The sequence below is a fragment of the Anas acuta genome, chromosome 2, assembly GCF_963932015.1.
Source record: "Anas acuta chromosome 2, bAnaAcu1.1, whole genome shotgun sequence".
Classification (NCBI taxonomy): domain Eukaryota; kingdom Metazoa; phylum Chordata; class Aves; order Anseriformes; family Anatidae; genus Anas; species Anas acuta.
Genome location: NC_088980.1, coordinates 4,977,221 through 5,004,833, shown reverse-complemented (window position 1 = coordinate 5,004,833; position 27,613 = coordinate 4,977,221). Strand labels below are relative to the sequence as shown.

General features: G+C 46.2%; 1 protein-coding gene across 2 annotated transcripts; it reads left to right on the top strand.

Annotated features, from left to right (window-relative positions):
• Window positions 1-765: 765 nt before the first annotated feature.
• On the top strand, window positions 766-27,613 carry GARS1 (glycyl-tRNA synthetase 1). Of its 2 annotated transcripts, none has more exons than XM_068673325.1 (17): window positions 766-996; window positions 4,729-4,830; window positions 7,284-7,386; window positions 8,428-8,569; window positions 9,550-9,638; window positions 11,104-11,180; window positions 12,844-12,989; window positions 14,035-14,184; window positions 15,793-15,955; window positions 16,439-16,603; window positions 19,150-19,258; window positions 19,786-19,930; window positions 21,705-21,790; window positions 23,720-23,829; window positions 24,912-25,005; window positions 25,882-26,072; window positions 27,400-27,613. In XM_068673325.1, exons 1-17 carry the CDS (start codon window positions 787-789, stop codon window positions 27,523-27,525), a joined length of 2,208 nt encoding a protein of 735 aa, XP_068529426.1. In that variant the 5' UTR covers window positions 766-786; the 3' UTR covers window positions 27,526-27,613. The 2 variants fall into 2 exon arrangements, with proteins under 2 accessions (XP_068529426.1, XP_068529427.1); XM_068673326.1 differs by having other exon boundaries at window positions 19,150-19,262; window positions 19,790-19,930.

The window sequence follows — 27,613 nt, the reverse complement described above, 5'->3', positions numbered from 1 at the left end:
GGGGTACAGTAACCCCATTTTGGGGGTACAGAAACCCCACTTTTAGGGGCAGGAACCCCACTTTGGGGTACAGTAACCCCACTTTGGGGTGCAAGAACCCCACTTTGAGGGGCAGGAACCCCGTTTTGGGGGTACAGGAACCCCGTTTTGGGGTGCAAGATCCCCACTTGGGGTGCTGAAACCCCGCTTGGGGGGCAGGAACCCCATTTTGGGGGGCAGGAACCCCACTTTTGGGAACAGGAACCCCACTGTGGGGGTACAGGAATCCTACTTTGGGGTGCAGAAACCCCACTTTGGAAGGCAGGTACCCCACTTTAGGGTGCAGGAACCCCACTTGGGGAGTGCAGGAACCCCGTTTTGAGGTGCAAGAACCCCGCTTCGGGACGCAGGAACGCCGCCTTGTGGTGCAAGAACCCAATTTTGGGGGGACAGGACCCCCACTTTCGGGGGCAGGAACCCCATTTTGGGGTGCAGTAACCCCACTTTGTGGTGCTCAGCGCCTCACACGAGGGGCGCGGGAACCCCCCCACAACCCTTGAGGCGCCCCCTCAGCGCCCCGCGCATGCGCCCCCCCTTCCTCTCCCCCGCGGTGTCGAATCTGCCCTGCAAAAATAAAATAAATTAAAAATTAAAAATAAATAAATAAAAACATAAAAAAGACGAAAGTGCGGCGGCGGAGCGGTCGCCAGCTTTCCCCGGGTGGGATTTCATCAGGCGGGGAGGCGGAGCCCGCTCCCCCCCCCCCCCCCTCCATTTTCTCCCCGCCCCCCCCCCCCTCCCCCGCCCATGCCGCGGCCGCCCCTCAGCGCCGTGCCCGCCCTGCGCCGCCTCGTCCCCCTCTGGGCTCTGCCGGTACCGGCACCGGGCCGGGCACCGGGACCGGGATTGGGGCTGGGACGGGCTCAGGTACCGGGAAAGGTACCGGCAGCCTCCCTCATGGACGGCCCGGCCGCCGAAGGGGTGCTGGCGCCGCTGCGGCAGGCGGTGCGGCATCAGGTAATGGGGGGTTTTTGAGGGGAGTTTGGGGTTTTGGGGTGATTTGGGGTTTGGGGGGGGGAATTGGGGATGTGGGGGGGAATGGGGATTGAGGGGGAATGGGGGAGACACGGGGATGTGGGGGGAATGGGGGGGGACACGGGGATGTGGAGGGGAAATGGGGATTGGGGGGTTTAGGGGGGTATTGGGGTTTTTGGGGTAAGTGGGAGTATAAGGGGGTTTGGGGGGTTTATGGGGATGGAGGGGTGTAAGGGGGGTGTGGGGATTTAGAGGGGAATAGGGGGACACGGGGATATGGGGAGGGAGGGGATTTGGGGGAACGCAGGGATTTGGGAGGGAATGGGGAGGCTGTGGGGGACACACGGGGATTTAGGGGGGTTTCGGGGGGACACACGGGGATTTGGGGGTATAGGGGATGTAGGGGGATATGGGGGAGGCTGGGGGGACGCACATGGGGGTGTGAGGGTATGGGGGCGACGGGGGGGGGTGTGGGGATATGGGGGGATACAGGGATGAGGGAGGATATGGGGCATATAGGGGTATGGGGGGGATACAGGAGGGCAGGGAGGACACGTGGATATGGGGGGACATGAAGATATAGGGACACCCACACGGGGCTGAGGAGAGGGTTGGGGATGAGGGGGAAACCTGCTGAGGGGAGGGGGTCCTGGCTTTGGGTGGGACCTGACGTGCCCCTCACCTCCCTGAGGGGGGGTCCCTGCTGTCCCAGGGGGTCCTGCTTAGGGTCAGGGCCGTCTGACAGATCCAATTCTACCCCCCTGGGTTTGGGGTCCCCCCCATGCAGGAACCAAAGCATTTCCCCACAGCCCCATAGGGCTCTGCCTGCCCCCATCCCATAATTCAGGATTTGGGGTCACTGCAGCGCCCTGCACACCTCCCCCCCGAGCCCACAGCGAGGGCTCCCGGTGGGTCTGTCCCAAAACCCCCTTGGTTTTGGGGTCTCTGGGGGTGCCCCGTGTGGTGCCCACTGGATCCGGGTGGCAGCCTACGGGGGCTTTCCTCCTTGGGGCTGGAGCCAGGGCCGGCCCCACCACGCTTTTAGGGCCCCCCACCATGCTTTTAGGGCCCCGTGGCTGGCTCTTGGTGCTTCTTTCATAAAACAGCCTGCAGAGGTTTCCTCATCCTGCAGAGTCATGTGATGACTTCCCTGTAGAAATGACTTTGTGTTGAATTTTGGGGGCAATTTACCCTTTTTCAATAATTGTATATTTACCCGATAAGGTAAGGAATAGTAATTTCTTTGCGCGCTGGTTGTTGGATCATCCTTAAACATCTTAAACGCGGCTGTGCCCGGTCAGCTGGGGCCGCACACCTTTCTCCTTCCATCTCCTTGGCACGTGAAGCTGTTATCTCGAGCGTCCTTCTTACCTGAGGAGGATTTGCTCGTCCTCTGGTTTCGTAAGCGACCCTCGATCTCGGCCCCCATGCTGTGTGCACCTGGGATTTCCCCGTACCTCCACGTGTGGGTTCCCCACCGGGCTCCTTCAGGTGGCCGAATCCGTGGTCTTGTGCCCGGCTACGTGTGTGTCCCGTGGGCTGGTGGATTCGTGCGTGTTTCCCCATTAAATGAGTGGATTTACGGCCCTCTAATTACACCGGCGCTTCGGTGAGGTTTTATTATGAATCATTGCGCAGCCTAATGCCTTGGCAGGGGAGCTCCTTGTAAAGAAAATGATGATCCCCGGGACCAGCTGGTGGATTTAGTGTAAAATCCTGCGTCGTGGACGCTGCCGTTTGCCCTGTTGGGTACTGGTGCCCCCATTTTTTTTGTGCTGGTGGGCCCACAGCAGAAGCGTGGGGTGCCAGGGCAAGGTGTGTGGGTGAACACGTTGAGCTGGGGCCGGGGATATTTAACATACAGCTCACAGCAATATCTCACCGAGGTGTTTGCACAAGAGCTCAGGGAGGAAGGATGATAAGCTGAGACATTACAGCACAGTGGACCCCGTCTGCCAGCCCCCGGAGAAGCAGAGAAGAGGCTTTAATTAAACCAGAGGGACTCTTAACCTCCGGAGAGGAAGGCGAGCAGCCCGTCTTCCTCCTGCAGCAGCGCCTGATGCAATAAGCTGCCGTGATCCAGGGGTGGATCCCTCTCTCTCTGCTTTACTGCTCCGTGGGACAAAGCTGCAGCGAAATTTGCCACATCGAGTGCTGCTGTGCACTCCTCCTCTGGGCTGGGCTCGGAGCTTTAATTAGATCGAGTCCTGTCAGCAAGCATAATTGCTTGCTTCGGTTGTGTGTGTGTTTTTTTTTCTTTCCCTTTCTTCTTGCCTACGTCTGAGGGCTCTTTCGCTTGGGGATCAGGACAAAGAGTTGCTGTGCGCTGCCTCTCGATGCTCAGCCGCGAGCAGGGTGACGGCTCTGAGTCAGCAGCAGCTGCCTTGCTGCCGCCTTGCTGCTTTTTCCACTGCCGACCCCCCCCCTTTAGCTCAACAAAGGCAATTTGGGCTTACTACTTTAAAAGAGAGAAAGGGGAAAAAAAAAAAAAGAAGAAAATCAGATCCCTCCCTCTGCCACGTTACCCAGGAGCGGCGGTGGAAGCCTGCAGTGAAACTCTCACGTTTTGGTGGGACTGGTTAACAGGAAGGAAACGTGCAGGTTGTGCCCCACGGGGCTGGGGAGACCAGCAGGTCTCTTACATTTCTCTTGTTCCCTCGTGTGTGTGCTTTCATGCACTCGTTTCTTCCGTTTATTAATAAAACCAGCCTTTGAACCCCCCGGTCTTTGAAAGAACCCTTTCTGATCTGACTGGTGTGGGTTCTCTTCTCTGTGGGTTCCTGTAATATTCATGGCAGAAGCAGCGACTGTAGGAGAAGGCAGGTGTAGTGGAAATGTTGCAATCTCCTTTTTCTTTCCGTTTCATGGAGGAGTGTAAGGCACGAGAACAGTGCTCAACTCGGAGCATCCCATCCTTAGATCATCTCACTTGAGGTGTCGATGTCTCTGTGCTTCTCCTCCTGGGGCTATTTCTTTGTGTCCTCCTCATAATTCAAGGTGCACCTTGGTTTTGGCAGGAGAAGAGTGGACAGAAAGGAAGACTGAATTAAGGTGAATTAAAGGAAGGTTTTGCTGCTCTGAAATACTCGGGATTTTTTTTACCCCATTCTTTTCCAAAGCTACTGTTTTTAACAGCAATAGTATTGACCGATAGTGCAGCGTCTTCCCTGCTTAGATGCTAAACTAAAAAGGTTGGTATTCCATGAGACCTTTTACAAATTTGTGTACTTATTGGGCAATTTTGGCCAGATTTGGCAGAGGAAGTCTAAAGTTAAAATTAGGAAGACGAGTGAAGGGGGCAGAAAGAAGGGGGCCATATAATGAGAGGGAGAGAGCACAAAGCCTATAGTAACCACCTGGGAATCCACTTGGTACATCCTTAAAGACAGAAAATTTGGGTTTGTGGAAGTCTGTTGGAAATGATGAACGGCGGAGTGTATTTGCGCATGGAGATATAATAACAGATAAGGGATTTAATGTTTTGGGGTGGTGGGGGAGGTTGCATTAATTGTTCTCTAACGATGTCCAGTTTTGCTAACTCCCCAAGGCATTTCTCACTTGAACTGATTGACTTAAGCCTCTTTGAGACCCGTGAAGAGTTGGGAGACAGCACAACCTCCTCCTTTTGGGTTGCCAGAGGAGCTGAAAGAAGGACGGTCATCGTTGGTGGTATTTGAAGAGAGAATCCACGTTTTCTGTTCTTTCTTCTTCTAGGGAGAGCTGGTAAGGAAGCTGAAGGAAGAGAAGGCTCCCCAAGTGGATATAGACAAAGCTGTAGCAGAGCTCAAAGCTCGGAAGAGGATCCTAGAAGCGAAGGTGAGTCTGGAAATTAAACCTGAGCTCTGCAGTTTTGTCTGAAAAGCCTCTCTCTCTGCTTAATGCTCTTTAAGCATATCTATAGATAGATAGAGTGTAGAGTGTTTGAATTCACTTCTGAAATAGTTTAAAAAGTGATCTTTCCAGCTACCACCAGCAAACTCCTGAAATATGAAAACCGATGTGTCTGAAGCTTCACCTAAAGCTGCTTGGGTCTTGCTAAATTATATTTTGTTGCTTTGGTGCAGCTTCTAAAAGAAAGGATAAACAAGTGCAGCACTGCTTGGGGCTGACTCTCTGTGAGAGTGCAGGTATCCAAACTGAAACCCGCTGACCCTATTTATCCTGGGTGATGTGGGGTGAACAGTTAGTGCTCCCTGGGCCTGGCAACGTGTCTGGCTGCATGCATTTAACCTGAGCAAGGCAATGTCATTTTCGCTTGGTATTCAGCCCAGAAACATGCCTTGAAACCATTGCGTGAAACCTGTATGCATGGCTAGGCCTTCCTGCAATGAAGGGTTGTGGAATGCCATCCCGGTTCTGCCTCTCAGCCCTCAGAAACCTGACACAGAGCAGCGAGGAGGCGGATCAGGAATTTTGGGAGCCCTTTGAGCCCCACCTTTCCTTTGGGAGAGTGCCTGTGGGATGCAGCAGAGCGGCGTGCGTGCCACTTACACAACACGTGTGGGCTGTGTCGCTGTCAGCACACGAATGACCTTGCACACACAGCAAGTTCCCTTGTCAGCACAGCACCCAAAGGGAAGTGCTTTCTCTTGACAGTGTTTCCAGCAATGCATCGTGGTCGCTTGCAATTTTTGCAGGAGGCAGCAGTGTGAATGTTTGGTAGCTTTAGCTGCTGGTGCAGGCGCCAAGTCCTGTGATTCCTGCTTAAAGAGAGCAGGGTGACTCTGAATTCGATGGCTTGAAAAGGACAGAGTAGTGTTTAAGTTCCTTGGCTTTATATTCTCCAACCATATCTTTTGGAAGGTCAGTAGATGATTCTGTTCCTGTACAGGGTCTTGATGGCTACTGCAGGCACTTCTCTACCTTCCATTTATGAATGCAGTTCGAAGCCAGATAGAAAGACTTCGTTTGACTTCTGCACTGTTTTATTCACCATTCTCTCTGGGTTCTGTACCTGCTACAACTCTTCCTGCACTGCTGGCCATTTCTCCCCGCCAGTTCAAAACTGGGCTTGTCCCTGTTGTTCTGTCCATCTCTGGGCAAAAGCCACCCTTTCTGTTAAGAAATGCTGGCGATTGTGAAATGTGATTCTGCTCTTTAAGCAGTGTCAAATGGATTCTCTCGCCATGCTTTAAAAGTACTGCTGAGGTGTTTGCTCTCCTGTGTGCCCTGTCTTTCACTCACTTTCCTGCAAAATTACACCTGGGCTTATGCTGATGGCAGCAGCAGAGCTGCAGTGGTCTTAATAGCAGATGGTGATTATTTTTATGTGTCTCTATGTGCTTTAAAAAAAAAAAAGGTCATACTACATATATTTAAAGCAGAATACTGTTCAAAATGATGGTGCTAGAAGATCCAGATTCATTTAGTGAACTTCTTGGCTTAATTCTGTTCTAATTGTCAAATTGTCTGTGTTGAAGAAAATCGTTCAATTCTGTTGACTTCTCTGTTGGAGTTGGTTGCAAAAATCCAAATCAGGTAAATTGTTCCTAGGCTATTGATTTAGGGTCATAAACAGTTGTTCTCTCTGAATTACTTTTGTCAGAGATATACCAATGATAAAATAATGTTTTTCTGTGTTAAAACACTCTGTCCTTCTTGAGATAAGCCAGTAGACATTTATATGTAATTGCTCTGCCTAAATGTAGGATTTCAGTTAAAGTAGTGTATCTGCTGCAAAACATTTTTGTAGAATTCAGTTGGGGCATTTAGACACTCTGTAACTATAAAATTTGTGTGCTTGTATTTGTAAAAGTCTACATTTTAAAAGTATTCTTTGTGCAAATGGCTAAACACACACCTCTGGCAAAGCATGAGATTGATGCTGTTTATATTTTTTGCAGCCAAAATTCTTCCATGTGCGGAACATTTTAATAAAAGCTTCATCTGCACCGCAAGTTATATGCTTGTAGTTTCAGCTAGTCATTTTAGGCTCTCTTTATAGTCAAGAGAGAGAAATAGGTTGGATGAATTGCTTTGGAAATTGCCATTTTTCTCCATAGATTGTAAAGAGAGCTGAAGGTGGCTAGCTCAGGCTTAGTTATCTGAAAGTCAGGGCAGATGAGCCCACCTCAAGTGTCTAAAATGCCACGTTCAGACAATCACGTTCATCTCAGAGTCCACTTCTCTTTGGAAAATGAGTGTGTTGGCAGGATACTTTTGCTTCAAAATGGTCTCTACAGACTTCTGACTCCTAATGGTGAGCGGAGAGGATTTGTCCTGTCAGAAACTGCAGCTTTTTAACTGCTTCTGGTTTGCTTCAATTACAGGAGCTGGCCTTGCAGCCCAAAGATGACATCGTGGACAGAGTTAAAATGGAAGACACCCTGAAAAGGAGGTTTTTCTACGATCAAGCCTTCTCTATTTATGGAGGTACAGATTTAAAGAAATTTAAATTCTAATCCCTTCAGGCTAATGTTCTGGTCTTTCTAGCTATCTGAAATGCTGTTCTCTTGGGATGTTATCTTAATGCAACTTGAAAGATCTTTTTTTTTTTCTTCCTTTAAACTTTCTCCTGCTTGAGTCTGTTAGCCTTTCCAAAAGGTTTCCTTTCCCTAAAGTCTTGGAGAAGAGCCTCATAGTTTCTCTTCTGGTTTCTGAGTGCAAATGAGTGGATGTTAGGCTGCAGGATTTGAGCATTACACAGTTGAAGTTAGTTGCTTTGCAGAGGAGTAGGGTGTTTGGAGTTTAAGGGGGGTGAACAGTTTATTTCCTCACAACAATTTTTTGAGCTTTTTTGGCAAGATAATGCTTAAAACTAACTTGAACTTTAGAACCTGTTACCTTAATGAACTTTATCAATGAACTTTATTGGGCAGGTGAACAAATGTGGCTGTTAAACCTCTTCAGAGAGCTGATTTGAGGCAGCTCAAGGTCAGTGCAGTGCCTGTATGGTTACTGCTCTTTTATTTTAAGTCAAATAAATACTCGGGGTTGTTTATTAGCTTTCTTTGTTTCATTTTTTGCCTAAACTGGTGATTGGCACACATATCTTATTGTTGAAACAGCATATTGTATTGGAACATGCGTTACCACCTCATTTGTGTTCAGTTTGCCCCCAACAAAACAGTCCTCGAGATATAATCCGTTGGTGAAGAGAGCTTAGCTTTTACAGCTGTCAATGTATCAGTTTCACCTTCTGCCACTACCTGATGCCCTGGTGCACCCCACAACTGAACTGTTCTTAATAGGGTAGGGATAGGGTAGACTTTGTTGTGGGTCTTCATGCAAAAAGCACCCCACAGAGAGCCCACAGTCCTTATTCTGCTTAGCACAGAGCAGTTCATACTCAGAAAATGACCTCAGACTCAAATGAACCCATGGGGACACTGAGAAGGGAGGCATTTTCCTCCAAACAATGCAGCTTCATACCATCTTGCTCCTACCACGCTTTTTTCCTTTCTCTCCTTGCAGGTGTCAGTGGGCTATATGACTTCGGGCCTGTTGGATGTGCTCTGAAGAACAACATCATCCAGGCATGGAGACAGCACTTTATACAGGAGGAGCAAATCCTGGAGATTGACTGCACCATGCTCACGCCAGAGCCAGTTTTGAAGTAAATACAGATATTTCTTTTTACAGCATGGCATTTCTGGTCATAGCTGCTTTTTTAAAAGTGCCTATGGGGATCTTGAGACTGGGTCACCCAATTTCATCCCCCTGCTCTAGTGCAAAATAATTAGGTATCACTGCACAGGTCAGTGAGAGAAGGTGTTGTTCCATAAACCTGGGAGAGCAGTGGGACCCATCTGCCTGAGAGCTTAATGTCTCCTAGCAGTCCCCTTAGGTAAGAAATTGCCGTTATCATTTTTTCTAACAGGTCAAGAAGATGAGAAAAAGGATGACGTGCCCGTCCTAAAACTGGGACAGCTGGGCCATGGCTTAGAACAGCAGTTTGGATTCTGGACCATCCTTCCCTTCTCTGCAGGGGGATGGCAACAGGCAGTGTGTTAACAGAGCTCGAATAGAAATGGTGCTTCTGTAGCCCTCTTTGTATCCAACGCCCAGGTGGAGGGACTGTCTTCAAGGGTGAGAGTGTAGTTCAGGCTCTGGACCCTTTCACCTCCACGTTTCTGCTAAGACTGCCAACAGGTTTGCTAAAAATCTTAGGAGCTTTTGGAATGAGTCAGAGCTGAGGCAACAGCATTACAGTTTGTGGGTCACAGCATGAGCGTCAGGAGCTTTCATGGGTCACTAGTGGAAATCTGTTTACCTGAACTGCTGAGGACCCCTCACAACTGCCTGTTTCTTGCTTACTTCAATCACAACGTGGTTTCTAAAGGTAGCTAAGTGTCATCTCACTTACCCACTTTAAGATTTAGCTGTATTGGTACTTTCTCACAGGTCAAATCATGTGTAGGATGGTACTGCTTAATGGAGATCTGTAACCTGAAGCAAAAGTGAGCCTGCAGCTCGGGCACGTGGTTTGAAGGACTTCTCTTTGGTGATGGTCCCTGCACTGGGCTTGCACCATCCGTACCCAGCACTGTCCGGTGGCAGCTTTCATATTCCTTTTTTATTTGTTGTCTGTTCTAGGACTTCTGGCCACGTAGACAAGTTTGCTGACTTCATGGTGAAAGATGTGAAAAATGGGGAGTGTTTTCGTGCTGATCATCTCTTAAAAGGTTGGTTTTCAGTTAAAGGCAGGTGTTTTGGGGGATTTCTTGCAGTGATGTAATGTGGGAAAATAATATCTTTTTTGGGGAGGGCCAGTTGGTGTATCCAGTCACTCACAGTTGTGTTTATAGTTCATTATTCATAACCTGTTTGCCCATACCAGAGATTCCCTAAGTTCTCAGTCCCACAAAAATGTTGTGCTAGTGTTTTTAAATGAGTTATGGGATCTCTACCAAAAATGTAGCTGGGGCCCTTTTTACAAAATCCTGCGTCTTCAGGCCATAAAATATTGCTGTGTTGTCTAAGCTGAGGATTCCCATATAAAAAGGTTCTTATTCTCTGCCATGTTCTGGACTTCTCTTGTGTTTCAGTTGCTTTTTGTTCAGAACTGGGAAATGATTTAATGAAGGTATGAGGGGACAGAGCATGCTTTCCCTATACAAGGGTCCATTACAGAGCTGCTGCTGACCTTTGTATACCCTATAACTCAGCCAGCTTTTGGGACTGCTAAATAGACTTCAGGTATTTCTTAGGTTTGCAAAGTCCTCACATTTTTTTTTTCCTGGTTATTGATTTAAATTTGTTTAAAGAAGAAAAATTACATGAAGGAATCTTAAAAGTAAAAAACTTCTTGTAAAACATTTTCGCGTACAGCTCTGTTGCGAAAGGAAGGATTTTCCTGCTGTAGGTTTAAATGGGTCGTGCTGCTTAGATTTCTAGACCTTTTCTTGGAAGTTAGGTGTGTAGAACAGTCTATATCAGCCTTAAACTGTTTTTGTAGTACTCAGTTTGAATCTTCTTTTTACTGGGGAGAGGTGGGGGAAGAACAAACACAGAAGAAACCCATCCAGCCTCTGCCCACTTTGCACACAGAATGGGCCCACAAACAAGAGTGTCCCTGCTCTCTTCTGCAGCCCTTCGCTGGAGAACAGCCACCTGCTGTTAGTGCCACTAAAAAGGCAAATTCCGTTTCCCAAATGGCAGTGGGAAGTCTTTCCCTCACTGTTTGCCTTTGTATCTCATGGAGGATGTTGTGCTTTAACATGGAATGTGGCCTAACCCTACTGTACCAAGTCAGTACGTGCCTCCGAGTGTATTTGGATAAAATTAGCCCTGCTGGCTTGGGATCAGACGTTACTTTTAATTTTCAGTCTTCATGGAGGGAAAATAAAGGAGAAAGGGGTTACAAAACCATTGCTTGGGTTTACAGGAATCAGTATCAGGAATAAACTAGATCAGGACCTCTTGTTTTCCCTGTTGCATGTTGGTACAGCAAATTGGTGCAGCTTTTTTGCTGCAAATCAGCATTGCCCTGGTGATGTGAGTGGAATTAACCTGATGGACACCAGCAGGACAGCTGGTGGGCATACACTAATGCTCATGTTGGAGGATCCTCCTCTACTGTCTACCTTTAGATCGGGGTTGGTGTTAGGTTTGCAATATAAACTCCATGTGTACTTTTCTTGCTCACAGCTCATCTGCAAAAGCTTATGTCTGACAAGAAGTGCACAGCAGAGAAAAAGGCAGAAATGGAAAATGTTATCACACAGGTAGGTGGCTGCGTGAGGAGGTGACTGCTTTAGGGATGCCTGTGCCATAGGGGAAATGCAGTACACAGTAGCAGTTTTCTCTCTGCCTCTCGAAGTGTGTACCTCAGAGCTAAATACTGGGAACTTGCTGTCTAATCACATCTTCCTTCTGCACTGGAGAGTTACTGCTGGTGTCTCTTGAACACAGAATTGTTAGGCTGAAGCTCTGTCCTTGGAGCTAGTCTGCTGTGTTGCACTCTACTCTCTGTAGAAAGCTTGTTTCTTTTGAATCCCCCTTTTACCTTTGTTGAAGCCTCAATGCAGGAGTGTGATGCAAAGAAACAGATACAGATGGGAAGTTTTGGCAGGCTTTTCCTGAACCACCTCAGCACTGAATTGGTATGGTTCAAGACTTTGAAGCGCTTGCGATCTGTTCCTCTGTGTCCAAGACCCTGCATTAATTTTCTTCTGTTTACTGTGAAAATAGCTGGGGCTCCAGGCTGGTGTTCTGAGCAGCTGTACAAGCATTTGCCTCTAGTTTTTTTTTTTTTAAAGTTTGTTTTTGATGTTTGTTCTCATGACATGTTCTCATGACTTCTAGGATAACTGCTTCCAGAGCCATGCATAACAGAGTGGATGTTTCCTTCCAGAAGCAGCCACTTTTTTTCTCCAGTGCATTGCATCACTGAGCAGCTGTCATTAGCTTTGTCACACTGCAGCTCTGAACCTTGGCTATCCTTTAAAGGAATCCTTCTATTATTTTTTGTATCCTGTCTTGAGGCTTCTCTGATACGTGAAGATTCGTGGCAAAGTTAGAAACAGCTCATTTGATTATTAGCTTGAGTGTTAAATCATGATTATAATGTGCACTATAGGTCCCTTATGATACTTACATTATAGAAACTACATTTAAATGTGCATATGCAAATGGTAGTGCTTACGTGCTCAGAATAATGCTAGAATTTGCTGCTCTTGTGTAGTTAAATTACAGTTTTCTTGTGCTCCTACTGTTTGTTTCTCATCCTTCAGTGGAAAAGTAGGGTTCTGGAAGGGGCTGACATTATGTCACAAGTGAAAGCATCTCTCTGTTACCAAGCTGCTTTTAGAGCAAATGAAAATTCTTTTACCAAGAAGCCCTGTGCTGCAGATTTGCTCTATCTGACTAAAATGCAGAGCAGCTCTAAAAGGGAGTATCAAATGCATGGCTTGAATATGGTGTTTCTTGCAGCAGGAGGAAGAGAAGTGAATGCAGACAAAGCACTGCAGATATTTTAGCTTTCTTTTCCCTCACTGCTGTATTTTTTTTCTTCTTGACACACTGCTCCCCATGTTTTAGCTGAAACTGCAGACGAAGCCACCGGTGGGTGTTGATGTAGTCCCGATGACTTTTCTTCTGCTTTACACCCACTCTTACCCTTAATGCTTGCAATTCTGTGTAGACTTTTATGGAATGGCTGAGTTGGGAACCGACATTACTAAAATGAGTTTGCAGCTTCCTGAGATACACTTCTGTCGTTGTTTCAAACAACAACTTAGCTTGCTTAAAAAAATTAGGCTAAAAAGGAATATTTTGGGCAGGTGCTTCAGAGCTGTGGGTCAGGCTCAGTAAAAGATGAAGAGGATGTAATTCATCCCAGTTAGCTTGTCTGCTAATTAAAATATTTCTCCTTTGTTTTGATATTAGTTGGACAACTACGGCCAGCAAGAGCTTGCAGATCTCTTTGTGAACTACAACGTGAAGTCTCCTATCACTGGGAATGACCTTTCCCCTCCTGTTTCTTTCAATCTGATGTTCAAGACCTCCATTGGGCCTGGAGGAAACATGCCTGGGTCAGTACCAATCACCATTCTGCTCCCCGTTCTTCCTAGATTGCTTAGGATTAACACTGAGGTTAAGGACTGAAGTACGCAATTTCCTCTTGAGTAGCTCATTTCAGCCTGTCTTCTCTGGCAGTTTAGTGTTCGTCTTACCCTTGGCACTAGGAACGCGGAGCTGTTGCAGTCATAAAAACACTTGAAGCTGCCAGACTGTGTGGATCACAGCTGTACCTTGCTGGCTGGCGTTGTGCTTTCCAGGAAACCAGTTAACATTGGGTCCACAACCATCAGTTACCTGGTGCCTGTAGAGAAACTGTACCTTTCTCAGGATGAAGTTACTTAGTGGGGTGAGATAACTTTAGCGACTAGGTGTTTGTAGTTTTTGTGGGAGAGTAGAGGCTTTTTTCTTCAGTTGGGATCTCCAAAAGTAAAACTGAACCCCCTCTTCAGAAGCTGAGATAGGATACTCGTGATACTCCTTGTGATAGAAGATCAAGGGTAGGTGTCGTGTGCTTCCCAGTGCAGTACGTGGAATGCTTTGTGTAGGTGTTACTGCCTTGGTACTGTAGATCACTGTAGGGGTTGTAAGGGCCTTACATTAAAACCACTTCACAGTTTGTGTCATAGCAGAGCTGCAGTCATAGTTTCCCTTCAGAATCCACATTTGGAAGCAGCCTGGCTCTGCCCAGACCCACGTAGGGCAGGCAAGGAGAAAACACTCCCTCTGACCTCTGTGATGCTGTGACTTGGTAACTGATCAATACATTGTATTTCATAAAAATACCCTTTCCATCCTTACATCTCAAAAGCAGCCAGGTCATCCAGTTTGTTTTTAGGAGTGCCTGTAGGGTTCTGTATTTGGGCCACAGCTGATGTTTGATTTTCTCCCCTCAGCCTGCTGCTTCAGTGTTTTGTGTCTGTAGTTAAAAGACTTGAGACAAAAAAAGTACCCTCAAGTTCTGTAGTAACTGTGTTTTTCTTTTCTCACTGCTTTCACCACCCATTTTTGATGGTGATTTTTTTCCTCCTCTCTCCCCCCTGCCCCATCTCCTTTCAGCTACCTGAGGCCAGAAACTGCGCAGGGAATATTCCTCAACTTCAAACGTCTTCTGGAGTTTAACCAAGGCAAACTCCCTTTTGCTGCAGCCCAGATTGGGAACTCCTTCAGAAATGAGATCTCACCCCGCTCCGGCCTTATCAGAGTGAGGTACTGCAAATTTCCTCTTTCAGCAGGGGGTGTCCTGGCACAGGTGGCACCTCCCGTTTGTTCTGGTGTTGATACAAAGATTTGTTATTTCACTTCCGTGCTTTATCCCAGCGTGTTCCTGATAAGGTGCCCAGTCAGTCACAGGGTTCACGGGCAAAGAACTCATTTAGTTAAGGTTTTAACTAATGATTTCTCACCAGCCAGGCTTGGAGAGAAGTAGGATCTGTGAAATAGCTGCTCTATTAGAAACACCTCGATTAAACTCAGTTCTTCTAGCAAAATTTGGCTTCCATCATGAACTAAACAAATAAAAAAAAAATAAAAATTAAAGGTAGCTGTGTTCTCTACAAGGTGTACAACTTTGTTTAATTGCATCATACTGTTTACTTTAAAGCAAAAATCTGGAATCAAAATGCAATTGACCTTGCAGCAGTGTTTCCTTGTTTCAGTTCTGCAGCTTATTACAGAGAGGAAGTGAGGAGATAACCTGACTCAAGACCTGTGTTTGTCCCAGCATCAGTCAAGCCGGAAAGCTCAGGGTTATTACTGAGAATTATTTTCAAAGCTTTCTATCTCAGGGCGAAAGTGATTACTGCACTTCTTTCAGGGTAATCGCTGTATCTTAACTGAATTATTCTGAACAGATGCCTCTGTCTGATTTGGAACGAGGACTCCCATGCAGTGCCTCTGTCTGATTTGGAACGAGGACTCCCATGCAGTCAGCGTGGTTGTGCTGTACAAACAGGCAGTGTGTATTGCAAACTTGGTAACTGATTAATACAGTGCCTTAAATGTCGCTGAGTGGCAGTGCCATCATCAGCATTAAGGGAACTGTTTGGAAATTTCTCAGTCCTCCTGTTCTCTCACGCATCTGGAAATGAACAACTTTTGTTATGGAAATACATTTCCAGTCAAAAATAAATTACACGCTTGTGGCACATTTACAGGAGACTGTTATTATGCTATCATAGCAAATTACATCCTGATGCCTGTGATTTAAAGTTAGTGATTACGCAGAGGTGTTCTAAAAGGTTCTCGATAACAAGATAATTCAATGTAAACTGATTTCAAGCAAGAACTAAATCAATGCATGAGCATAGATGTATTAGAGACAAGCTCCTCAAACAGAATGTACACCATTGCTGAATGTGGTGGTATAATTATTTTCAAGAAATTATCCTCTCACCTGACTGTTTTAGGTATCTCTGATATGAGTTAAGACTGCTGAATAAGTCAGCGCATTATTCCTCGCTGACTCCACAGGAAACTGTACTTCTAACATGGGCATTGTGATAGTCTGGAAAAACTACAAAAATTTTGGAGAATTTCCAGCAGTGGTATTCTCTGCTTTGAATCACAGTGGTGATAAACGTGGCCTGGGTATCTCTCAAGGAGTTTATGGGGAGTTGGGTTAAGAATTTGAAGATGAAAATAAAGCCAGTGTCAAGTCTGGTTCCTGTGTTAGTCTGTCCATTGCCTTGGCTCTGGTTTGCTTATGTTTTTAAATGCTGACTTAACTGTGAGAGGCAAAAGCACAATTGTTGATTAGAGGGGTTGTGGCTGACACACAGAATATTGAGTTTAAGTAGTTGTTGATGTCTCCATTAGGGAATTCACCATGGCAGAAATTGAGCACTTTGTGGATCCCAGTGAGAAAAGTCATCCCAAGTTTGAGAGCGTGGCAGATCTGAACATCCTCCTGTATTCTTCCAAGGCCCAGGTCAGCGGGCAGTCCGCCCACATAATGCGTCTGGGAGATGCTGTCCAACAGGTAATGTTCCTCATGTGAGCACACAGAGCTTGCTCTTTTGAATTCTCTTCTGGAGGCTAAATTACAGACTGTTTTGTGGTGTCAGCTGGGGTTTGCTCCCTGATTTAAGACTCAGTCCTCTCGGGTGCATCAGTGTGACCATGATCTAAGCATGGCCCTTGTTATCACAGAGTGATTTGGGTTGGAAGGGACCTTAAAGCCCATCCTGTTCCAGTACCTTGCCATGGGCAGGGACACTTCCCACTAGATGAGGTTGCTGAAAGCCCCATCCAGCCTGGCTCTAACCACTTCCAGGCAAAGGTTATCAGAGATAAAAGGCTGCAGGTAGTACTGGGATAGTGGTAGGTATCACTCAGCTGATAAAAGAGTAGTATGGAGTACTAATATTTGCCAAAAGCTGTTTGTGGAGGTGTGATAAATCATGCTTTCCCTTCCCTGCGAATTAATGTCTGTGTTTTTTCTTCCTGCTTTCTCTCCTTCCAGGGTGTGATCAATAACTCCGTTCTTGGTTACTTCATCGGCAGAATCTACCTCTTCCTCACAAAGGTCGGTGTTTCCCCAGACAAGCTGCGCTTCCGACAGCATATGGAGAATGAGATGGCTCATTACGCCTGTGACTGCTGGGACGCGGAGTCCAAAACATCCTATGTAAGTGGCAAAGTGGAAAGGCAAATGTCCCTGTCACGTCTGCTGTTAGTGCAGGCGGAGGCTCCGATGTGCTGCTTGTTTTTTAAAGTTAAGGCTGATGAGCCTGATGTTTCTGTCCGTGCCTGTGTTGGTCTGTACACGTTGTGGAGGAATTATTCTGAATCAAGGAGGGCTTCAGGGGAGAGGTCAGCTCCCCACGAAGTCTCTGAACTGTTTGAGCTCATTTGCTGGAGTCTGAAGGCACCTGTGGATTTTGTGCATGTTGAATTTCATCTGGAATGAAAGGAAAACAAATTTGCGGAAACTGTAACCCCCCAGTAACTTATTTCAGTGGAGGCGTTATTCCAGGACAGATTCTCTCCTGCTAGAAAGCTTTTTCTTCCTTTCCCACTTCCAAGCTGTGAGAATTCAGGCCTGCCAGCTCAGGCAGCTGGTGCTGAGAGAAAAATTTCCTAAGACTATTTATCTCCCAGTTGAGTCACTGAGAGCTCTTCAGTTCAGGCCTTGTTGGAAGCTTTCTTTTTCTCTTATCTTCTTGGCTGGAGTTTGGAGAATTGTAGTTTTTTTTGTTTTGTTTTGTTTTTTAGGTGAATCAGCAGTAAGTAGCTAGGGGCCAGACTTACCTCATTTTAGATTCTTTTGCTGAGCTTTCAGGCTTTTCAGTGTCAGCCAAAGTGTATCACTTGAAATGATAGTTTCAAAAGAAGTATTTTGGAAGACATAGTAAGAAGACCATCAATTATGAGTAGGGGAACTTATTCCTGTCTTCAGGAGTACAGAATTTATTTTTCTGACTTGAATCAGGAAAAAAGAAGATACTTCACTATATATTAAGGAAAAAAAAATGAAATAAGTGTTTGTCCCAGCCTTTCCAAAGAGTTTAGGATATGTGCAGATTCCTGAAAATACCTAGAGAACTCTGTGATCTAATCCAGTAAAGGGTTGAAAGATAGAAGGGATTCTGTGGAGGTCTTTAGGGTTAGCCTGTGATATTGCAGGGACTCTGATGTGAGTAGACCCCATCTATGGTCTCTGTCAGGATAGCCAAACTGGGTTCATGCAGCACACAGATGTCCACAAAGGGCATGGGTCAAGGCATCAGATGGTTCAGGCAGCTTTATTTGTGGGCAGGAAGAATCTCCTACAACCTAGGGGTGAAGAGGTTGGTGGTTGAAATGTGTGTTTTTGGTTTTTTTTTTGGTCTTGGGTTGTTTTCCCCTATTCCCTTCTTTTAAGGAGCTGAGACAGGCTTCTCACTCAAGCAATGCTTCATTAGAACCAGTTAGAGAAATAGCAGCTGGTAAAATTATACTAAAATTAAGATGAGGAGAAAAAAAATGCAGCAGCTTGGATGAGTGATTTGTCGTCATATAGGAAAGCCCTGTAGGAACAAGTGAAGGATTGGCTTCCTCTGAATATAGATAACTGCATGTATTCCCAGCTTCTGTTCCCAGCCAGCTGCTTGGGAGCCAGCCTAAAACAGGCTGGACATACGTGGGCCACACCATGTAAGTAAGATCAGTGAACTTTGAGAGCCTTGTCCTGGATCAGTACAGCACTCACAGAGCAGTAGGTCTAACAGCCCAGCCCTGAGCTGAGGGCAGCAATCCCAGGCACAGGACAAAACCTCCTTGTGAGCTAGATGCAGATTTTGTTCTGTCACTCAACCATGACCAAAAATATTTATACTGAATTCCAGTACTCAGCAGTAAGTTAACTCCTCTGGGTAGCTTTAAATCCATTTGTATAAAATCATTGTTTTGTGTTACCTGAGAAATACCTGTAGTACCCTGTTGGTTATTGGTGTAATAATTCCCCAGGGTGTTTGGGAACAGCGTGGTTTTCTGAGCATATTCACAGGTGTTCACATACTTTTCCTGACACTCTGCAAACTGGAAAACCACAAAACAGGTTCAGGATTCCTGTCTGTCTGTGCTGATGCACCTTTACTTGTACAAGATTGTAATTTAGAGAATCCAGCTGGTGGTTGTATTTTCTGCATGTGTTGGGAGACTCCATCAATTCTGCATCCATGAATGGCGTTTTCAGATTTCTGCTTGCCATCCATGCTGACGTGTTGAAAGAAGCACTTCCCTTACATGTTATTTGTGTCATAGTAACTCATAAACCAGAGTTTTTGGCCGTTCTGATGTGGCTGGCTGCTTGCTGTCTATTCCATGCCTGCAGAGTGGTAAAACTTTGGAGGCGTGATGTCTTCGTGTAGTACGGGAGTGATAGGCCTGTATGCTCTGGCCCCAGCCCCAAGCTGTTGGCACAGTGCTGTGTTCTGCCAAGTCATGTGGAAAACCTGGCCCTGAGCACAGACGCTGGTTAGATAGCTGATCATTTCCTCTGGAAACAAATGGAGTCATTCAAACGAAGGAGCAAACCGGTGAGCGAGGGCTGCTTATTGTGATAGAGCTAATTATGTAGAAAAAACAGTCATGGAAGCAGGGGGGGGGGGCTTAAGAGCAAGTAAACATAATTTTGACGGTTAAGTGGACAAAAAAGTGTGTTGGTGAAAGCTTCTGCTTTTGTTTTTTCAGGGCTGGATCGAGATTGTTGGCTGTGCTGATCGTTCCTGCTATGACCTCTCCTGCCATGCCCGTGCCACCAAAGTTCCTCTTGTAGCTGAGAAGCTTCTCAAAGAACCTATATCCTTTTTGGAATAAACCAGAATCTCTTGAAAAGTCATTCGACCGTGAGATGTCTTGGAGATCTGTGCAGCTCTTTTTCAATTTACATCTGCTAATTTTATCAGGGAACAGATTTAGCAGTTAAGATCAGCATGGCTTTGGGAAGTAACCTGCAAAGAATTGAACATGGGGGTGATTTTACTCCTGTGGGCAAAGGCAATTTACTGTTTTGGCTTTTTTTTTTTCTAGCTTAATCTGGGCTCTGTTTTGGCTGTGGAGCGTGGTTTAATTATGAATTTGAAGTTACTCTACTGGGTAACTCCACATCATTCCTTGGTTCTGCTGCTAGTTATACTTCAAAAGGTCATATTATTTAAAAATCTATGGCCTTCTGCCTTTCAATGCTTTTTTTTCCCCCTTTCCTCTCGTGGAGGGAAGTTTCTTAATCCAGTAGCATGCTCTGTGTTGTGTAGCAGCTAGCTTTGATGCAGCAGAAGCACCAGACCCTGCTTTCTGTGATCTCAGACTCCTTAACCGCACCGTACAAAACAGTCAACATCGTTCAGTTCGAGGCAAATAAGGGAGCCATTGGCAAAGCTTATAAGAAGGATGCAAAGGTGGTGCTGGAGTTCCTGTCCATGTGTGATGAGTGTTACATCACCGAGAGGGAGCAGCTGCTGAATGACAAAGGGTGAGCTGGCTGCTGTGTGGGGTGCCCTGCTCTGACACATCCCATGTGGGTTCCCAAAGCGCTGTGGGATTAATGTGAGCTGCCTGAAAGCAGCTTCCTTGTGGGAACAGGCTGGGTGGATCACCTGAAATGCTTTAGTGCTGTCTCTTCCACCAAATCATCGCCGGTCATCCGTCAACATATCTCAGTATGCACACAACCTTGTAGCCGTGGCATTTCAATGTTTGTTTGTTTGCATGGGAACGAGCTTCTGGCTTCAGTGGGATTGTCCCATAAAAGAGAGACACCTCAGAGAAACGGGAGATGTTTGCCACCTTCCCTACTCTGGTTTCAGAATTGACTGGGACTAGCAGATAGTTTTATAGTTAACCTTAAAATTAAACAGTTGTGAGAGTGATGGAACTCAAAGATTTGGTTAAATGAGAACCAGAGCTTTGGTATGTGTGTTCTCCAGTGTTTAGTGACATGCGTTAGCACTTGTTACGGTCTTTCATTGGGGCACAAACTTGTATATCTTTCCTCAGCCTGCTTACCTGTATTCCTAACGCATGCAGAAATAGAAAATGTAAGAAATCTCAAAAGTTGTTAAATTTGGCTGAAGCAGGGCAACAGCTGTGTACGTCATGGGAAGGCGAATGGTGCAGTAATAAGAATAAACTTCATTTCCTGCTTGAAAAGGTGCAAGGTGTGGGAACAATGAATATATTCTAGAATGGTAGCACTTTTTCAACTTTGTTTAAACAGTTTTTAACATTCTTTCCCTGATTTAAGAAAAAACAACCATGAACAATAGAAACCCAAGTCAGTAATGCTCAAAATGAGGAGAGAAACTATTGCAGGATATGGTGACTGTAGACAGATCAGGACCAGAAAGTGACCCTGGGTGATCCAGAGTCCCGCTGAAATGATTCCATGACTTAAAACGATTAAACCATTAAAATCATTAAATCATTAATGATTTAAAATTATTAAAAATAAGTAAAAATTATTTAATTGGTGCCGTAGGTTTGAATGGGTGGAGGGCTGCGAATTGTGACTGTTTAAGTTCAGCATCCCACTGTGGCTGCTCTCAGGGTGAAGCCTTTGTAAGCTCCAGCCCGTTTGGCATTGGGTCCAAACATAAGTGATTAGCACACGCTTTTCCTAAACACATTTTCATTACAGTAATCCTAATGCTTCAGCGAGGCGGGTGGCATAGCTCAGTACAGCCCAGGTTGTCCTCAGCAAGTTGTGTGTGCCAGTGGCAAGTCAAGTAAAGGAGCAAGAGAAAAGTTAGAGGACTGTAATATCAAAAGCTTTAGAAATATGCAAAAAAAAAAAAAAAAAGCCATAAAACCGCGTGTTGCCGTATTTATCCTCCCCTTTGCTTGGTGTCTGTGAAGATGTAGAGTACCTTCTGACAACTCATTTTGAATGAGAAGTCCATTCCTCTGCAGCAAGTGCCTGTTTCTTGTGCTTTTTTTTTTTTTTCTTTTTGGTTTTTATGCTTAGTTCTGAGATTCTTCCATTTCCTAATTGAGTTTGCCTCAGGCTGTTAACCACAACTAAGTTCGCTGTGATTATGAGAATGGTTGCTTTTAATTTATAAGTAGTAATTTTATTATTAACATAAATTTCTTTTAATGGCTACACCACGTTTCTTTGATCTCTGGGATTTGGTCTCTGGGATCATACCTCTTCTTAAAGTCAACTAACTGATGTAATCAAGGAAATAAAACCTGTTTATTTATTGGTGTAGCCTTTAAATGCCTTTTTTTTTTTTTTTCCTTTGCAGGGAATTCACTGTTGAAACTGAAGGGAAAACTTTTACGTTAACAAAGGACATGGTTACTGTGAAGAGATTTCAGAAAACATTACACGGTGAGCTTTTATTTTTGTTTGGCCACCCGAGATAAGAGGCAGTGCAGGATACGCTTTGAACGTGGACTTCATGAGTTCCATTTTCCTGTTAGCATTGTACCGCAGCACAGGAAAAAAGTCAAATGTTACTTTCTTGGAAGTTTGAAAGCTTTTTGAACAGCAGTGGGGCTGCTCAGTAACCTGTGTAATAGGCTTGGGGCTGCTTATTGTGTTCCTGCTGCGTCTTCTGGGGTTTGTAAGGCAGCACTGAGAACCAGCTGCTGTAGGAAACTGCTGTAGGGGGAACTGGGGAGGGTACACCAGCTTTGGGAGTTCCTCAAAGACATCTTGAGGTCCTCACCTAAGGTTATTTGAGAAGTCTTTGACAGAGCTGGAGCCTGAGGTGGATTTTCCCCCAGCTCATAATGTAACTACGGGATCATCTTGCCCTGGGCTGGGAGCACGGTGTGTGCTCCTAGGAAGGAGTACAGCAGCTCACAGCGTGTGCAGACTGTATTTGTTGCAGCTGCTGAGCCACTGAGACATCCAGGTGTCTTTTAGCCTGCAGAGGCTGGTGCTGTGCCAAGCTTTGCCTTGTCATAACTTCAAAGAGTTGTAACTGTTAGTGACTGTGGTACTGCTAGGGCCCAGCACGTAGAACTGCAGTGGCTGGTTTTACTTCAAATTTCAACATTTTGGCAGTTTGGCAGCTGTCTGCAGCAGGAGGCAAAGCTTATGCTTTCCCTGTCTCTTAGCTGTTTGCATCCAGAGATCTGTGACTCTGATTTAGAGCTGCAAAGTGAGGTGGAACAGACCCTGCAGGAGAAACAGCAGATGTGGGCTCGGCCTGTTGCTCTGACAGAGCTGGTGCTCACCTGTTTCATTTCATTGCTCTCCATTTTTCTGTATACTTTATCTTTTTTGACTGACCGGTGTTTGAAAACTGGTTAGTTAGTGCACAAACCAAATGAGATCACCCTTTTGGAAGGTGAAGTCCCACTCGGGATTAGGTGCTTAACTGAGGAGGGTTGGTTCTGTAGGCATACGGAGTGTGCAGAGCTGCAGAGTTGGATTCCACCCTTGATTTTCTAAAGCAAACGGTGCCTGTAGTCGTTATTTATTCTCCAGTTGCTACATCTGAGCTTTTTCTAAAAAGCTGCCCTGTCTGAGCAGCGCAGCTGCCCACTGAGCTCCTTTCATGCTCAGAAGGGAGAAGGAGGAAGAAGCTTCTTGACAGATGTGTGGTGAGGACAGGGAAGAATGACAGGTATATAATAAAGTACAGCACATCACATCTGAGAACTTTTTGCAAACACTAAGTAGTTAATCCTCATTCTCCCCTCCCTCCCTTTGACATGCTGTTGGGGAGAAGGAGAACAGGGAGCAGAAAAACGTTGAAGCAGGCAGCTGAATGAGGCAGGAACACAGAGGAATTTGAGTCAGATCTGAAGCTCCGTGCTTCTCTTCTCAGGCTCCTGGTTCCTGAAGCTGTGCTGAAACAGTAAACTGAAGTGGACCAGAGCTTAAGCTTTACCCTGCCATCATCCAGGCTGTGTAATTGTTAGCATGGCCTTGGGCACAGTTCTGGTCCGTGCCATAGAGTAATCTGGACATAATTTGTGGCCTGGCATTGGGCGAGGACTGTTTGGGAAAGGCCTTGCTGTCATGAAGTGGAAGAGGTTTTATCTGCATGGATATGAGCTGTGCTGTTTGCTCTCAGGGCCAGGGAAGGGGCCCTGACTTGTTATTTACAGCCTAAATACATTCTGGACGTGGATTAAGTCCAAATTTTTTCGTTCAGGTATGTGTATTTAGAGCAGGAATGTTTAACCTTTTATTTGCATGTGCTCAGCTATGTATAATCAGAACGTACAAGCAGAAAGGCAGCTGCAGTAAACACTTCTTCTGTGTAAATTCTTTCATGATGATGTTCATTCTGTTGTATTTCAGTGGAAGAAATCATCCCAAATGTAATCGAGCCCTCATTTGGTATTGGGAGGATCATGTACACGGTGTTTGAACACACGTTCCGCATTCGGGAAGGAGACGAGCAGAGAACGGTGAGCTTTCCTGCTGCTGGGCCTCAGCTTAACGCCAGCTGCAGGCATTTGCCTTCCCCTAACATCCTAAAATAAGACTGCATAATGCACAGAGGAGATGAGGAAAACCCAAGTGGGCTGTTAAGTTGCTGTTTTTGCCAGCGTACGTGTCATACACATGCACCAAGAGCATTTTGGGGCTGTGTGTGTGAGGCTCTCACTGTATTACTGGCAAGGGGGTGAGGAATTCTTTCTTGATTCATGCTTGGTTGGCGCTGTCCCATCACTTAGAGAAAGGCACCTCCTCAGTGTTTTTATTTTCCCTCTCTTTGCTGCTTTTCCTGGAATCGTGCTTCTGTGCAGCAAGAGGGACAGCAGACTTGTTCCCTCAGCCCTCCCTGAAACGCAGCCTTCTGTAAGTCTGGATTTAGGCGCTCAGAGTGAGGCCACAGCAGACTCTGAATCACAAACTGCTCATGGGGTCTGGGATATTGGACTGTACCTTCTCTCCTTTCCAGTACCTCTTTACTTTCTATGGAGCCTGGGCTGCTCTATGTCTAGTTCACATTAGTCCACAAGACCTGTAAGGAACAGGAAATATGTTTTTCCCACTTTTGGCACCTTTTCTTGTTTGCTTCTAAGGGTGTCTGTGGAGGGTTCTGGGCGTCTTTGAGCTGCTTTTATTCCTTGCGTATGCAAAGCCCCTGTGGGAATTAAACAGGGAGGGAGATGATTGGAAAAACTCCTTCCCCTTAGACTGGACATAAGATTAAATATCCTGGAAAAACTCTTCTACCTTTCATTTTCCTGTAATTCAAATGGGGATCTCTTTCTTAGGGAGAGCTCTTGTAGACCTCTGGTTGGAGGTAAGAGTTGGATGTCAGGAGGGAAGAGGGGTTGGAGCACAACTGGAGGAACTCGGTCTTTCTCCAGGTGTGTGAGATGTTCCTGCTGGAACCCTGAAACAGTTTACAGGAGAACATCTGCTCCCCTGGAACAGTCACCCTGCCTCTAGCCTCAGTCAGAGTTTATTCTTACCTTCTAAGAATCTGGTCTAAGGGTTAAACTCGTATTTATTTGTGCTTTTTCTATTTTTTCCTCAGTTCTTCAGCTTCCCAGCTGTTGTAGCACCGTTCAAGTGCTCTGTTCTTCCTCTAAGCCAGAATCAGGAATTCATGCCGTTTGTCAAGGAATTATGTAAGTGACAACTGGGGGTCCAACGGTGATGTGCACTGGGAAGAGAGGCTTCTTCCTCAGTAGCAGAGGGGAAAAAATAGCTTTGGGATCATGTGGCTCTCACAGGTGCAAAGGGAGAGTTGAGGAACTAAAATGGTTGGGATCAGTTAGCATTGGGTGTCTGCTAGACTTCACAGTCCAGCCTCAAGAAGTGAACTCCCTGCCCTTCCATGTGTTGGTTTACACTGTAAAAATAATTTCTTTTTTTCTTATGGAGTCAAAAAGGAATCTTTCCCACTGCCTGGGCAAAGCCTTCCGAAGCAGCGCTTCGTGTATTAGTTTTTTGACCCAAATTACTTCCTTGGCTCTGGTCGGTCAGCTAATTTTTGAAATCAATCCTCAATCTGCTGTACACTCTATCACAATTGCCACTCATATCATCTAAAAGTGAGTCCCTGAAGGACAGGAGCACAGGCTGCCTGTCAGACAGGGCCTTTTGCTGTCTGCATCAGGCTCTGCCTGGGACCTGGTCTCCTCGTGCCAAGCATGTGTGTAAGGCTGGCATGTTCCGGAGCTAAAGCAAAGCTGTGGGACTGTGATGACAAGCTGAAGTCAGTGACTTTTCTGTTCGTGTTGCCCTTTGGGTGAGGGCTGGGTGATGCTGTGTGAGTAGCAATGTACTTGTGAGGTGGGTTTGAGTTCGTAGTCTTGATGGGAAGTGGAACATTGAATCTCCAGTCAAAATAAAATGAGAATCTGTGATGCTGCTTGAGACCAGGACACACGGTGCCTCACTCCAGGCAGTGCTGTGAAGCTGTGGGAAGCCTTTTCTAGGAACACGTTGCCTGCTGAGTATGTAACGAGTCCTGGTCATCTCCCCTTCTCCGCTTCTTGCAGCTGAAGCACTCACCAGGAACGGCATCTCTCACAAGGTGGACGATTCCTCCGGGTCCATCGGCCGGCGCTACGCCAGGACTGACGAGGTTGGCGTGGCTTTTGGGATCACGATCGACTTCGACACCGTCAACCGGACGCCTCACACGGCCACCCTGAGAGACCGGGACTCGATGCGCCAGATCCGAGCTGAGGTAAGGGCAGGCAGTTTGGTTTTGCTGCTGACTGAGCCAGGTCTGTTCCGTGTGGGACAGGGGAGAGCTTTAGCTGCTGTATCTGATCCCGCAAGATTTCTGTGGGAGCTGTCTCCAACTCTGGGAGGCAATTTTAGCTGTTCTGAGAAATCCCCGGGGAAGGAATAGTGGTCAAAAAGAAGACGCAGGCCCTGCTGCTAACGTCAGGAGAGGCGTTTGTTTCCCTGGGATGCGGAGGTGGTGTTCTTACATGAAAGCCATGCTTCAGGCTGATTGCGTTGCTCTTTAGAGTGCCTCTCTCTGAGCAGGGGCTGCTGAGTAAATGTGTTTACTTGTTTTCTTGAGGGCAGGGCTTCTCCGAATCTACAGGCACCAGAGCAGGAGAATCGTGCCTGTCTTGACAGAGCACAACAGGAGCACAGTTCCGCAAAGCTTGCCTCCTACCAGTGTTGCCTGTGAAAGCTGGTGAAGCATCGCCCTAAAGTCATGCCTGCCTTAAGCACGCTCTGCTAGGACAGACTGGAATAGGGAATCCCTATAGTGGCATTGTTACCTTGGAGCAAAACCTGCTCAGAGCTGTGGACGTGCAGCCTTGGTGCCTCTTTCATGCCTTTCCCTCCTTGGCTCCCACCAGAAGCTCAGTTTGGCTCCTGTAGGAGCAGGAGGTAGCTCTGATCTGCCAGGCCAAGCAGTTCTAGCTCTGCACAGCACAAAAGCACCTGGAGTGCTCGGGGCTGCTGAGCTGGATGTGGGTTCAGTTTGGTGTAACAGGCAGGGCCAGCTCCTCGGGGCACCCATCTGTCTCGGTTTCACCTGGACAACCTCTCACTGCCATGTAGCAGAGAAGAGATTTGTCATCCCCCATTTTCTGCAAATCTTCTGGTTTCTCTAGCTGATCCTTCCTGCTGTGACTCTACTGTGAGGAGCAAAGAAAAGGCAACTGACAGCTCCTATTGTTCTGGGCTTACAGTAAATAGGGCCTGGCTAAGTCTCGGCTTACAGCATCTTTTGGATGTGTGCATTGTTTTCTTTCCCTTCCAAAACCATAACCTAACATTATGAGGGATGAACCTTGCTGTGGCCCACCACAGTGACAGTTTCACTTCCCTCGTGGGTCACCCTGAGTAGCTGAGCTGCGATGGCACAGACTGAGATTTAAGATGTTTTATTAGCTACTGGTTTTTCTCCCCAAAAATAATTACCCAGGAAGATAACAGTCTCGCTCTCAATCTGTTGCTGTTGTAAAAATTACCCATTTTCCCCAAGTATCCAGCAAATTGAAACTGGTAGCTTCGTGTTTCATACGTCTTTGTGACTTTGTCTGCAGATCTCCGAACTTCCTGCTGTCATCCGTGACCTGGCGAACGGTTATCTGACTTGGGCTGACGTGGAGGCAAAGTACCCACAATTTGAGGGACAAGAGACTGGCAAAAAGGACACAATAGAGGAATAAATAAAAGGAACTGAAATAAAATCCAATCACTTCTCCAGTTTTTACTGTTCATGTTAATATGAAATAAACTTATCGTGTATTATTCGAA

What these genes read in the sequence shown, in the direction of transcription:
- GARS1 (XM_068673325.1), top strand. Translation starts at nt 787, where the DNA reads ATGCCGCGGCCGCCCCTCAGCGCCGTGCCCGCCCTGCGCCGCCTCGTC. An exon ending in AGAGGATCCTAGAAGCGAAG is followed by an intron (nt 4,831 to 7,283) that starts GTGAGTCTGGAA and finishes CTTCAATTACAG; the next exon opens with GAGCTGGCCTTGCAGCCCAA. An exon ending in CCTGGAGGAAACATGCCTGG is followed by an intron (nt 12,990 to 14,034) that starts GTCAGTACCAAT and finishes ATCTCCTTTCAG; the next exon opens with CTACCTGAGGCCAGAAACTG.